The 14,908-nt window shown below is 45.4% G+C and overlaps 1 protein-coding gene across 1 annotated transcript; it reads right to left on the bottom strand.

Annotated features, from left to right (window-relative positions):
* Positions 1-132: 132 nt before the first annotated feature.
* mgarpa (mitochondria localized glutamic acid rich protein a) lies at positions 133-13,950 on the bottom strand. The gene is made up of 8 exons (XM_070913774.1): positions 13,839-13,950; positions 11,283-11,383; positions 11,056-11,161; positions 8,635-8,652; positions 4,227-4,526; positions 648-1,858; positions 402-448; positions 133-203 (listed from the first exon to the last, which is right to left on the bottom strand). Exons 1-7 carry the CDS (start codon positions 13,912-13,914, stop codon positions 413-415), a joined length of 1,848 nt encoding a protein of 615 aa, XP_070769875.1. The 5' UTR covers positions 13,915-13,950; the 3' UTR covers positions 133-203; positions 402-412.
* Positions 13,951-14,908: the final 958 nt, after the last annotated feature.

Raw genomic sequence — 14,908 nt, forward strand, 5'->3', positions numbered from 1 at the left:
TGGGCACTGTTAATACGTTGGGATGATGGTTTGGTGAAGCAGGCATTGATCTAAACACTGCATACTATTGTGTATCTTTACGCTGGCGCTACATATTAGTCCCTCGTGTCTTTAGGGGTGAAAAAGGAGGAAGGGGAAAGTGTTGGAGAAAGGCACATCCTCTTCTTCTGCAGGGTAGAAAGTCATCATTCAGGAGCTGCTTACTGTGATGGAGGACAGAAACACAAAAGTCAATAGTACTGTGCATCGTCTGCGTCTGTATTATGAGTACATTCTTTGTTTGTTTTCTTTCTACGTCCCTAGAATGTATTTAAACCTTAAGTATGAGAATGTGGACCTGAAGGGTACATGGTGTCCACAGCCTAACTCTATCATGATAGGAATAATCAAAGGTTCAGTACCTTAGTTGAAACTACTGCATTTGCATCCTAAGAAGACGTCGCCTACCCTGAACAGCAGAGTTTAAAATCCATGTTAGATTTTTTTGTTAATGGCCCACACTGATTAAGACAAGCAGGGGTGACATTTTCATTACATATCTAGTTCAACTGAAGCATTCCGATTATAATACTTCAACTCTTTCTCACAATACTGTTACACTCTACAGCATAATATTTAATAGTCTAAAAACAACAGTTATCTGGTACCTCAGAGGCAGGGGCATCGTCATCATCTGGAGCTGGGATGATTCTACCAGTCATGGTCCCCACTCCCAGCACCTTGGGCTGTTTTTCCGCTTTAGGTGTTCCTTCCAGAACCACAACAATGTACTCTCTCTTGGGATCTTCTGCCAGGGTCTCTGCAGGGGCTGCAACTGCTTCTTCAACCACAGGGCTGGCTACTTCTGCTGCCGGGGGTGCAGCAACTTCTTCCACAACTATGGTGGTGACTGGTTCTTCAGCTAGAGCTATAGGTTCTACTGGTGCAGGGGCATCTTCAACCACCGGTGCAGGGGCCTCTTCGACCACTGGCGCAACCTCCACTGGTGCAGGGGCCTCTTCGACCACTGGCACAACCTCTATTGATGCTGGTGCATCCTCCACTGGTGCAGGGGCCTCTTCGTCCATTGGCGCAACCTCCACTGGTGCAGGAACCTCTTCGACCACTGGCACAACCTCTATTGATGCTGGTGCATCCTCCACTGGTGCAGGGGCCTCTTCGTCCATTGGCGCAACCTCCACTGGTGCAGGAACCTCTTCGACCACTGGCGCAACCTCCACTGGTGCAGGCGCCTCTTCGTCCACTGGCGCAGGGGCCTCTTCTGCCACTGGCGCAACCTCCACTGGTGTAGGGGCCTCTTCTGCCACTGGCGCAACCTCCACTGGTGCAGGGGCCTCCTCGACGACTGGCGCAACCTCCACTGGTGTAGGGGTCTCTTCGACCACTGGCGCAACATCCACTGGTGCAGGGGCCTCTTCGACCACTGGCGCAACATCCACTGGTGCAGGGGCCTCTTCGACCACTGGCGCAACCTCCACTGGTGCAGGGGCCTCCTGGACCACTGCCGCAACCTCCACTGGTTCAGGGGCCTCCTCGACAACTGGTGAAACCTCTACTGGTGCAGGAGCCTCCTCGACAACTGGTGAAACCTCTACTGGTGCAGGAGCCTCTTCGACCACTGGCGCAACCTCCACTGGTGCAGGGGCCTCCTCGACAACTGATGCAACCTCCACCGGTGCAGGGGCCTCAACAACTGGTGAAACCTCTACTGGTGCAGGAGCCTCTTCTGCTGGCTTACTAGCCTCCTCTACTGGTGCCGGGGACTCTTCCTCTTTGGCGTCTTCAACAGCGGGTGCCAACTCTTCCTTTACTTCAGCAATCTTCAGTACCTCCAGAGCAGAGGCAGCTGCCAGCAGCACTGCAACACAAAATCCAGCCATCCAAACATCACTGATGCTCAAGTTATATTTTCCCACATTTAGCACAACATGAGGTAGTTAGCCAAGGTAACTTGTAGAGCATAGAGGATAGAGCATTTAGTGCCAGTATCTGGTGGATTGTGACATGCAGGTGCAAGGTCAATCCCCAGCAGTGGAAGACGTTGAAGAGAAACAAAAGGCGTTACAGGAAAGCCGTGTTAGTCACTAGGTAGATCGATGCAGTACCAATAACCAATGAAGTACTTCCATGTAACAATAGGAAAAATACACAGCTTCTCACCAGAAATACTCAAAACAGCACATGTAATAATAGTGGGCAGTTTTGGTGGGCTTTGGATACGCTGCTTTAAACTCTTTGAAATTCTTTTGCAAGAAATGAATACAACTGAGCAGAATCTTACAGTGTGCCCAATAGTGGATTTTTAAGGATTAATATTTCAGAGGTTCTGATTTATGTAATGATGGAGACTGGCCAATATACATTTTTTTTAACATTACATTTGGATAAATATCTCTCAAATTTGATTATTAGAGAGGTGTCAAGACACAGCATGTACTGGTTTGGATGTTTTATAGTTGAAAAATAACTCCTCTCCGGTGTACAAACTATGCATTTCAGCACTGCAATTTCTTGTCGTTATTGGTCAGAATATACAGCAGCACTCATATAAAGTATCTGTGATGAACTAATATTGGCCAATACATCCATCCGACTCTGTTCAAGATTGAAATGAGACCATTCACCCAGCATGCCTCCTTCAAAACCTTGCTGCCAAGTACAGAGAATATTTTATGTATACAGAATGTATTAATACTTAAAGGAACATACTGTAGGTTTTCCATGCAAATACACCCCTTATGAATACAGAAGTCCCAGTGCATTTCTGACATTAAGTGTAGCAAAGGAGAGTTGGATGCAGAAAGTGGTGAGAAGGAAATGCAATGGAGAGATGGAAGTGCTCACTTAATAATGAATTAAAAACAGCAGGCTTGTGTCTCTAAGAAAATGTAATTGTTAAACTGGAATGAATAGCTAGAAATGTCCTCCCTTAAAAAGCCACAAATACAAATGACGGTTAAAAAGACCAATTCAGACAAATTAAAAAGACATCAGTAAACCTTTCCGGTTTGATAAAAGCTTTATTGTATGGCTCGGTGAATTACCGCAAACTGTTCACTATACTCATTATCCAGTTATAAGCAAAATAAAAATATGATCACACATGGCTTTTGAATCACTCGGTAACCTGACGAGTACTTTTGACAGTTTCTCTGACCTACTGATTTCTCACACAGGTTCACATTACACTCAAGGAAAAAGAACACACTGCAGCAGTTACAGAGGTTGTACACAATCTCAGAGCCATCTCATCTCGCTGTAGGATAACAATAAAAAAACAGGCGTCTAACCTGCTCTGCGATACCTGGCAAAAGTAGTACAACATTACAGAGGTTTATATCAAAAGGAATACAGTGTTTTGTCAAATCTCATTAAATAGCATTAGGGCCTTCATGACAAAAAAGGTGCTAACGATTATCACAGCATTTGAGGGGTGTTCCTGCTTGTTCTCTTGTCTATATATATATATATATATATATATATATATATATATATATATATATATATATATATATATATATATATATATATATATATATATATATATATAGGTGTGTGGCCGGTGGAACCTGATATAAGGCTTGTGGAATGAGTGGGTTTTAAGTCATGTTAACTGTGCGAATCAGGGCCAATCTGCATGAATGATGTATTCACAGAGTGATCACATTTATTTTACCCATAACTACAAACGAATGTCACCATAAAGACCTCCCTGCCCCGCTGGGAAATGTCTCACTGCGGTGTGTGGCTGGAAATGAGAGGATGGCCTTGCTGGTTTTTAAAATCCCTAGGCCGCATAATGATCTGAACAAATATAGACATCTGTGATCTACGCAGCGAACCAGAAAGAAAAAAAAAAACTCATCCTGAAGAAGCGCTTAATTTGCACACAGTGCTGCCCTTTGTACCCACTCCAATAAATACGAGAGAAAATATACAGCTTTAGGAAGACAAAAGAGAACGATCAGTAAGGTGAAGCCCGACACCTGAGGAGAAGCAGCTAACCTCTAGTGGTTCTAGACAGTGACCGTTAAGTTACCGGTTTTATTGTTCGCAGTGTTGTGAGGGAGGAAAAAGACCTGCAGTCTGGGCTCTTTAATTAAAGTGGTTTTAGTTTAGAGATAGTCAAGTGTGTGTCTGGTAGTGTGTGTCTCCCTGTAGTGAATGTGTGGAACCTCAGGCCTCAGAGGCAGCTGCCTCCTCCTCCTCGGACGAAGAAGTCGTACCGTTGCTTTCGGGCTCCTCGGCGGCGATTGCGGCCGGTTCGGCGACGGCCTGGGCAGCCTCCTCAACAGCTTCGGCCACTTGGGCCACTTCTTCTGCGACTGTCTCCACTTCCTGCGCAGCCTCGGCGACGACCTCAGCGGCCTCGGCGACGACCTCAGCGACCTCGGCGACGACCTCAGCGACCTCCTCCACTACACTCTCTGCCTCACCATCAGCAGCTGCGGCGGCCTCCTCTTCACCAACCTCAGCTTCTTCACCAGCCTCGGCGGCTGCCGCTTCCTCCTCCTCTCCCTCTCCCTCTGGAACACAAGAACCAGAAGGAGGAGAGTATTAGCAGGCGCAGTGGTTTGGTTCACAGGGCGAACACAGTATGTTATCAGCTACATTAAGCAGCTACTGGTCCCCAGCCACCCGCCCTAAAACAACATTTAGCACTGGTGCAGCCAGCGTGGGTTTTCTAAGTTGAAATATGCTGCATGTAAGAAGATCAACCACCCAAAACATACATTCATATATGATCAGTAGCTGGGTTTCCATCAAAAGTGCGAGACGGATAAAGAACGTTTGACAAAATGTTTTTTATGCACACACTATGTGGTGGGGCTGTCACTTTTCATTGGAAATTCTAACCATTAAATTGTGGGGGGGGGGATCCAGGCAGTGTACTGGACCTAGTTTTTCTTTTTTTTTGGGGGGGGGGGGGGGGGGGGGGTGATCTATAGTCTAAAATAGGTCTTTCTTAATGCAAACAGAAGGAAACTAGCGAGCTGTGCTAAACAGATAAACCATCTGGGAAGTAACAGTGGAACTATTTCGGACTGAACGCCAAATCCAGTCTGGGACAATAACCGACATTTATGATTAGTAAAACCTGCTAAAAAAGACCCCTTTTCAGTAAATGTGACTTTTGTGTTCGGAGCTTAGAATAATTCCCTGAACACGTTAGCTAACACTAGCTTGCACGTTTTGTTGGCTTGTTTTTTAACAATGGCTGAAGAAAATAGGAGTTTCTCTAAATATGTACAGTCACTCACTCTGTCAAAGTTAACATGAACCAATGGGGCCAGATTGGCCAACCAGCTCACACCAAGATTACCTCCGGTGGAATGGCCAGATATTTAGCATTACACCTTCCTGATAGAGAAACCAAGCGTGTATAGTAAAAAGAAACTGAGGGCGTACACATCTTTATATGCTTATAGCTACATCCTGAATGGTCATGTAGGCCTACAAGACTTGAAAAGCAAAGACTTAACTGATGAACTGACTTTGTCTCTGGCGGTACAACTAGCTAGCAAAGTTAGCTAATGCGCTAAAAGAGTTAGCGTAACGAGACAAATCACCTATTCCTCAGAGTTCCCCAATTTCTGATGAGGTGGCCGTGACAAACCTTTAGACACATAACGGCGTCCATGCCTACAACAGACAAGACTTTATTTAACCTTACGCGGTATGACGTGTGAGCTACAAACACGAGCAGTTTTGATGATCGCCTCAATCCAATTCTTTCGTCTTTTCGCGTTCAACCATAGTTGTCTTTGATTCTTTTGACTGGCAGTGGCAGCTCATACGTGATAAAATTTCAAGTTGTAGCCATCACTCCTTCAATTCTGGCACCCAACTACACAGCGAGAATTTTATTTATATTTAGGGGAGGTTATGTAGCCCGCTACTCTGAGGTGATCCGTGTTCACCTTTGTTTCGCCGTGACGTAACCATGACGTCCGCACTAAAAAGGGTCTATAATGATGTCATGTTGCTAACCAATATGACAATCATCGATTTTAAGCTACAACCTGTTCTATGAAGCTGCATGATGAGATGGTGCCAGGTGGATAGCGGCAGCTGGTAGAATCTGAGGTAGTCGGCAGCCGATTCAAAGTGCCGAACTCGGAGGTTGCCAGGTGTCCCATGTCTCTGCGGTTGTATGAAGGTGTAAAATATTGCAGAGATTCATTGTATCAATGAATCTCTGGCATCCCTTAATTGGTAAGTCAACTGCGTGAATATCAGACGGATGGAAACGCAGCTACTGACAGCAGGTTGATCCAGAAGTACTACTTCGAGACATGCCACTCCAAAAACACCTCACCGCTGCTTCAATGAATTCTTCATCTGCAAAACCCCAGAGGTGACACAATTACTACACACACTGCATGCAAACTCAAAAGACAGGGGAGGTGCACGACAACGACGGGAGGGGAGGGGAAAGGGGACAGGGGACAGGGGGAGGGAGAGGAGTGCAGGGTTTAAGGTGCAGGGTAGAGGGGGTGAAGTTGAATCTTGGTTCTTACCATCCAATTAACAAGCTATCAGTTATCTGGAACTCTGAAAGTGAGTCAGACACCGAGACAGCCCAGGTACGTTGTGCGTCTTTAATCTTTAACTGAGAGATATACCACCACCATTTGTTCTACATTAACCATTAACAAAAAAAATAAATACACCAAGTTGTGGGAGACGGGCCCAGGGATCAACTTTGACCCTGGTGCTCAACACTTGAGCATCGACGATCACTCACAATAGTGCATGCTAACGTGTTAGCATGGACAGCTTTGAACGCCAGTTAAAGTTGACCGACTGGCTAATGTCTCACACAAAAAAAAACATTTTCTTTTTTTTAACATTATATTATAAACACAATGATACAATCCACTGACAAAAGAAAAACATCTGTCAAAATATGGTTTGTGGATACTTCTGTCAAGTCCAGTTATCCTCTTCGGATTTACATGTTAACATTTAGCAGCAAGAGGCAAAGGAAAGAAGAAGAAAAAAAAAAGGAGCACAGAATCAACATCCTTCACACAACTGTCCAAAGGGGTTTTAGGCTTCTTTCATAGCAGTACAGGAGAGGAGGGGAGGAGGAGAGGCCAAAGAGTCCAGTTCTAGGACGAATATCCATGCGGCCACAGAGGACCTTAGCTTTACCATTACACTGAAAAGAGTAAAGACACAAAGAGTTAGAGAGACGGGGAGAAGAAAATGTTGCTTAAGCTAAGTTCAGTTCACACAACAATGTTAATCGAAAAATTCAACCACAGATGGGATGGGAATGAGCCATAAAATGGATACGGGCTGCTCGCAAGAAGCACTGGCGATGTCGATGGCGAGTTCTCGGAGATGTCAAGTGTGTCTCTCTTGGGGAAGAGATTTCTTCAAAATGACTTCCAATAAAATGCATCGTTATTTTAGCTCAAGCCTACTGCTGCTAACGCAAGAGGTGTGAAGAACACAGTGGGGGGGGGGGGGGGGAGTGATTTGGTGGCCAGGCCTTTTTGGCCAGTTAAAAATCACAAGAGGGGAGGCCTGAGATCACACAGGAGGGCAGGTTTGTCAGGACTTTATTGGCCAATAGGATGCGTTACACACGTATACATGTTCCCAAACTAGCAGCCCTGCTTTTTCAGTAAAAAAAAAGGGTTAGGGGCCAGGTGCTCACAGACTTTTTTTTTTTTTTTTTTTTTTTTTTTTTTTAAAAGGAGCTCTTGAATCAAATACTACTCAAAAGAAAACATACAAAATGCCCCCCCCCCCCGCCAGCACATGGCGATAGAATTTCATGTTTATAGTCTATACACATCTGAGCACGGAAAATGTCGACTATGCACTGCCCGTATAGTGTTTTAACTTTAACATGCACATCACCATCCAGCGTACTGGAGGAGTTCACCATCAGTAGACGCCGTTATGTTACCGGTCTTTTGATGAACATTCAAACTATGAAAATATGATGCAAGCCAATACAATAAATTACATTACTTACAATAGATTCGGATTTCGTTTTTATTGGTGAGCATTAAATGGAATGGGAGGACAGCGGAGAGTCCTGGGTTGCTCGCTCCCCTGTTGATACTGAACAGCGCTCTGTAACCTCATCAAGACTGATGGAGGCAGATCACTTACCATTCCTGGGCTTTTTTTTTTTTTTTTTTTTTTTAATAAATCAAGTCCCCTCTTAATCACCAGACGCAGACACAAGCCAGAAAACACTCCTTACAGTGTTACAGGACTGCGTATGTACGTAAAGCATGTCTCCACACGGCCCCGCAGATGTCTTCATTCATTTACCCGTCTCCTGCCTTCCTACGCGTGCATACAGGCGTGTGTTAAACCACCTTGTTTGGCCCTAATTCAGTGATGCTCCTGGCTTCCCGATCGTACCGGGGTCCAGTCCAATACCGGTATTTTCTATTTAAATCTGTCTGATCTTGGAACTATGAGTGGTGGGAACGTACAGTGATTAGTGTGATCATGAGCGGTCATGGTGGGAATTGGGGATAGTGGAATTATTGGAAGTCACAAAAATCGAGCCCATGCCAACATTTCACAGGTCGTTCAGAAAAGTTGTCAGGCAGTGATAATGAATGAAAAAAAAAAAAAAATATCTGGGAGGACACAACTCACCGTCTGCGTCGTCCCGGCCTGCAAGCAAAGAAGAAACATTAGGGTAAGTTTCACAGCAGCAGAAAGTAAGGGACAGTTTGTTTCTTCAGAATGCTAAAATAAAAACTTTTCCCCAATTCGGTTACAGAATCGGGGAGAGTTGCTGGTCATGATTCGTCACTTTGATGCACGTTTCAAACTGTTTCCATTGAACATGCTGGTCACGCTGTTTGTCTTTGAGAATAAGCATATCTACAAAGAATATTGAGTGTAAAAATGGAGATTTCAACACTGCCCAAAAATTTGGTTTGATGACGGATAGAAGATCTAACTCGATTTCTCTACACTCAGCCCTAGATGTGATTGTTGCTCGTTGCATGTGATGAAAACTAGTTTAAAAAAAAGAGGGGTCATCTTGATAGTGGCAGCGAGCCTGACTCTGCATGAGCCAAATTGTTTACACAGCGGGTTTATCTCCTTCCATGCGTTAGTGACTATACACAGTGACTGCTGCCGATGCTATCAGCGCGCTGCCAATTGGTATGTTTGCTCTTTTCATACATACAAATTGGAATCAAGTGAGCTAATCTCCTCTATCTGCAACAGAACGTGGGCAGTTAAGGGGTTTGCTGGCCAGAACAAATTAAAAGCAGACTGTCAGTGGACACAAACACAGTCGTGTGAGCTGGACCAGAGGGTGTTTGTGTTAGGGAGGAGGGGAGTGTTGTCGGAGCCAACTGATCCACTGCCTGTCTGCTGGAGTGGGCACAAATTCTTGGAAACTGACACAAGACACTGGAACCCAATTAAACATCAAGTCATATTGGGAGGAGGTACAGCTGCACTGCTCTCTGGGGGGGGTTAAAAAATAAAAAATAAAAAACGTGTCATAGTCGGGCCACATCCCAATCATTAATGTCGCTAGAGATTTTCTGATCTGTGCATATTCTAATGCAGTGATATTCAACTTGGGGCCCCCACAGACCATATTCTAATTCACAGTGAAAACTTTCACCCAGGAGGCCAAAGGTCAACATTCGCTTATTATTTTAACTCAAACCATGATCTTTTCCTAAACCTAATCAAGCAGTTTTGGGGCCTAAACCTAAACCTAAGCAAACTGCAACTGTTTCACAACCTTAACCACGTGTTAGAAAGGCTTTCTGGCAGAAAGCCCTGAGGCCTCTTAATGTTTGTTTATTAACTGGCCCCTGGCCTCGTGTCATCTTGCAAAAGTGGCCCTCTCGGCACAGCAAGTTGAATATCACCGCTCTAATGGATCAGCATCAACTTAAAATAAAGCCAGTCCTTTCTTTCCTGAACTCTCCTGTGTTTTATCCACCTCGGCCTGCTACTGTCGCAGCGCCGCTCTCCTTTGCCACAGCAGGTCTACGGTGCAGCATTTTGGCTCGTATACGCCGGCGAAAATGAAGAGTGGGAATGTGACAAATTATCCGGGTGCACTGGTGAGTGATGCATTTCTTTGTACTTTCACAGGTTAAAGTGGCAGGCGTCGCCGGCGGCAGGTCATATGAGCTGTCACCAGTTGACGTGTAATTCTATGAATAACTTAACAGGCCAAACCGACTGTCTGTCTGGGTAATGTGAACCCTCCCTTTATATTATATTATACAATTTCTAACAAAAAACCTATTTCAAACTAATATCCCTTTCTGAAACCGCACTGGGGCTGTGCTGGTTGGCTACTAAAACATTTTAATTGGTTTGACTGTCGACCCCTCCTGATGACTCCAAGGCCATGATAAAAAAAAATACACAGACAGGCCAGAGGGTGGTCAGACTGAGCTGGACAGCTACACGGAGTCTCTTCGTTTGTGTGCTGGGTCAGTGACGTTCCCTCGCCGCTGAAATAAGCAGGGGATAATCTGGGACTGTCCCATAATCCTTTGCTTGGGGTGAACCTTTTTTTTTTTTTGCTCACGGTGAGAGCAGAGCGGCCCAAGACACAAACCAGAGCTACGTGCGAATTAAAGGCGGCAAATGTTCAGCCACTGGCTTGCAGAGAGAATGTTAGGTAGACAATAATAAAGTTTCACTGTAGGAAAGTTACTCACGGAATTAACATCAGTTACACACAGCAGATATTATTTCTTGCTGGCAACATTTGGCATTTTAACCGGCAAAAGTAGCCATCGCTGCCGGCTAAGATAAGAATTTTGACTGGAATCTTTTGAAGTTTGCTATTTGATGATGATGATGATAATAATAATAATAATAATAATAATAATAATAATAATGATGATGAACAATTTTCCAACGTGGAAGCAGATCTAAAATAAAACCACCTGGACTGTACCTACGCGACAAGTGTGCAAAGTTTTAAGGAGATGATTTTTAGCTTCACACATTATAATGAGCGAGCCAGTGGAGGGGAGGTGGGAGGTAGGTGGGGGGGGCAAGCGGCAGGTGAGGAATACTTACTCTTAGGGGGCCATGGTTTAGGTACCCACTCGGTGTTGGGTCTGGCCTTGATTTGTGCAACGCGATCATTGAACCTGGCGTTGTCCGAGGACACCGTGTTGTATGCCTGTGGAGAGAGGAAGACGTCTGATGAGGACCTTAATGTTGCGACCTCGCTTGGTGTGCGTTGGGATCGTCAAATCAGCTGGAGCTGAAATGATGGCCGACTCGAAAACAGCATAACTCACATATGACACAGCGCCGACGAAGGCTCCACCGCACAGCACAGCGTAGAGGATGTTCTCCCCGGACCCACCGGGAACTGACGACATTGGCCGGCGCTGCACGCCTGGGAGGGTCAAAAAGGTCATGTGTTAGATCCTTCTCAAACCTGTCATCAATTATGACTCGTATGAGTTTCCTTAATAGGAGCCTTTATTATGTGTTGTATTAGAGGTTCAAAGAGGGACAGATCTTCTGATGGGAATACAGTAACGGAGCAGTAGATTCAAAGGGATGATGATGACCCTGGTGGCTTTGAAAAGATCCCACAGGGATGGGAATAATGTGCTGCACAAGCCCATAAGCCTCAGCTCTCTTTGTGTAAAAGGGGATTGGTGAGAAGGCACCCTAAAGCACTCTACTGGCTCACGATGCCTCTCCAGCTCTGATTGGATTGAGTGTAAACAGATTTAGATTGCCAAAAATATGCCTGTCAGCGCTTGTTTGATGCCTGCAAGGTGCTGCGCTCCACGCCACACATCCTTGGAAAGAAAAGACCAGTTTGAGTTTTTAGCCCGTTATGCTAACCGCTTCAAGCATGTACTGCGAGGAGCCATAAATACCGCAGGAAGGTTTGGCCAACTTCAGGTGATTAAGTGGTAGATGGAAAATTCTAAATCAACTAGTCACAGAGCAGATATTAAAAAAAATGGTTGCATTTTCTTTCCAGGCAGAACATTTCCCAATACTAAAAAAAAAAAAAAAAGGTTCAGGCAAGCAAACAACACCTTTTACCAATACTCAGCTTTCACTTAAACCCTGTGCAAACACCAGAAGCTATTCCTATCTGTTTGGTGTAGAGGACTAAGCAGTGCATCCACTAACCTGGCTATGTCTGAACTTACTATGAAAAACAGTGTGATGAATCATTATTAAAACTGTATAAATTAATAGATTCAGCACCCAAATGAACACGTCGTAACATAGATAAGTCAAAAACAGGGCAAATGTTTCAAATGATTCACTTCACCGCGTTGTCATGTCCAGTGTTGAGGGTAATGAACGCCTCATATTCTCAGGAACTAATCCAGTGTCCAGGGCTCTGACACACCTCCCCTGCTGCCCTGGTACTTATACCTTTCGACTTGAGCCGATTATCCAGCATGAGTTGGGGGGGATAAGGATGGTGAAAATTCATGACCAGTGGAGGGGATGCAGGTCAACAAGTCACAGGATTAGACCATGATACCCTGCTGCGGTTGAGTGGGCCCGCTGGAGTGGAGAAGGGCCGCATCAGGGTCAGGTCTCCAGCGCACTTGTCTGATGTAAAAGACCCTTTTCGCAGCGACCATTTGGGCATAAAGTAGTAGGGTAAACACAGGTGTTACCATTGATACTAATAAAGGTTCCATTCCATTCGGAGCCAGGGCGCTGCTATTATGCATGTAGGCCCACTGGAAAGGCCCTGCTACGCTAAATGTAACGGAACCTTAATTAATTTCATGTCAATATGGCCGCTGTGGAAAAAGGTCTATGTGGTCTCTTTAGGAGGCCCCCAGTTCTGCCTGCCAGTAAAGACAACAGGAAAGCCCTTGGGTGAAGGCGTTCCACGCCATCTTTTGTTAGGCTTGGGCTTTTTTTGTTGTTGTCAGGATATAGAAGCCGAAGGGTGTTTCCTGAAGCATTCACGACATTACCAGCTGCCGAGGGGCAACCTTAGCCATGTCTCTACATACCATAACGTTACATAGCAGCACAAGGGATGATGGGTAGCGGCGGGTGAAGAATGTGTCCTTCGTGTTCGTCGCCGTGTTGGTCCCGTATGCCAACACCGAGGGTTTTTCACGCTTATGTAACGTTATCAGCGAAGAGAGACGCTGCGTCCACCGTCCGGCTCGTGGCGCAAGCTTGCCTCAGCTGTGGAGGCGAGGTTATAGCTCGTGCCCTTGTACTCTTTACATTAGACCGGCGTCGCACGCGCACACCACGTGACTCAACAGCGGCAACCATGTTTCCACGCTACCTAAAGTGTGGTGAAGGTCACATAATGTATACATGCCATTAATGTTTAAATCCACAAGAACGTTTCAACAACCGTAGCTTCACAGAGAACAAGCAGCGTGTCTGTTCGTTTGTTTTAGTGTTAACAGTTCGGCCGACCAACACGGTTTTAAAATGCAACACATATCAATTAAAAAAGGATGTGAACAAGCTGGTAAACGGGAGGATTACAGGTTTGATCTGGCAGCCTGCTTGCTCTGCCTAATACTCTGGCAGAGGATACACAGGTGTTTGATCAGTGCCATTATGAAAGACTCCAACCAGGGCTCAAAGTTTACGCTTTGCTCCACGAGGTGCAACATAAATGTACGCCCCAACGAACCACACCATTTAAATAAGAGGGCCAAAAAACGCACCACAAAAGCCGAGTTGACCTTCACATCCCATGGGCAGCCATTGCCAGCCTCCAGTTTCGGGAGTGCAGCAATGCAGAGACATTTGCGTGAGGACACCGTGTACTATTCCACCTAGTACAGTCAAGAGGCAACCGAGAGGAAACGTCACATGCCGATGAAACTCACCATCCCGGGGCAACCTGAAGGCTGCTCTCCGTGCCAAAGGCCCACACCTCTGCCAGGCCGCTCTGCAGGAAAACATCGCTGCTCTCCGGGGCTACGGTAGGAATGCTGCAGCTTCAGCAAACGCTGGATGAATGGCCGGTGTGGTCTAGTCAGAGAAGCGTGCGAGGAGGCGGAGGACAGATCCGCCCTCTGTTGCGCAATGCCGTTGGTATGACGGGGGGGGGGGGGGGTGATGACACAGAGAAACGTCAAGATAACAGGTATGAGGAGTCATTAACACCATGGAAGAGACGGAGGTTGACAAAATGAGATTATTGGTTAATGCCGCAGGGGAACCAAGAGAATGGTTTTTATTTTCGCGATTGATGCCCTCCAATGGGATTCTTCCTTGGGGTTTTGGATTATTGCAGAAAATAAGCTCTGTGGCAAAACAAAAGCTTACGATACTCACACTTTTTGTTCAGCCAGATAATCTTCACAAATGAACACCACTTTAATGATTTTTGAAGCGTAAATGGAATCGCTAGAAGTAAAAAGCTAACGTTAGGCTATAAAGGAACGACAGCACGGTCGAGTTACTTCGACGTCACCACCGCTAAGCGTAACTTTTAAGAGACTATAGATAGATATAGATATATAGACAGATAGATATAGATATATAGACAGATATAAACACAAGGTGGACTAGTGAGTAGATGATTTTCCGCGTTCGGCATGAAGACATTAATGTCCGCGACAACCTCTGTAGTCTCATTTAGCCGCTCGTTAGCAACCGCCTTTTTTAAGACACGTAAAACCTCTAAAATTCACGCATGGGGGTATCTACTGACGTATTTTATGTCGTAGAACAAACACAACAACACATGGAGTTACTAATAACTTACAGCTACACCACACGCTGCTAACCTGGTTAGAATTAGTAATGTTATACACTACTGGGACAAGAAATCCCTTCACAAAGACACTTTATTCCACTTCATACTTGTCATTAAAGCTATCCCAACGCATGTCATCGAATGACAGCAGCTCTCCCGCCTCTTCTCTTTTATGGCATTGATCACCCTCCATAC

Source organism: Enoplosus armatus, chromosome 10, assembly GCF_043641665.1.
Source record: "Enoplosus armatus isolate fEnoArm2 chromosome 10, fEnoArm2.hap1, whole genome shotgun sequence".
Lineage (NCBI taxonomy): Eukaryota > Metazoa > Chordata > Actinopteri > Centrarchiformes > Enoplosidae > Enoplosus > Enoplosus armatus.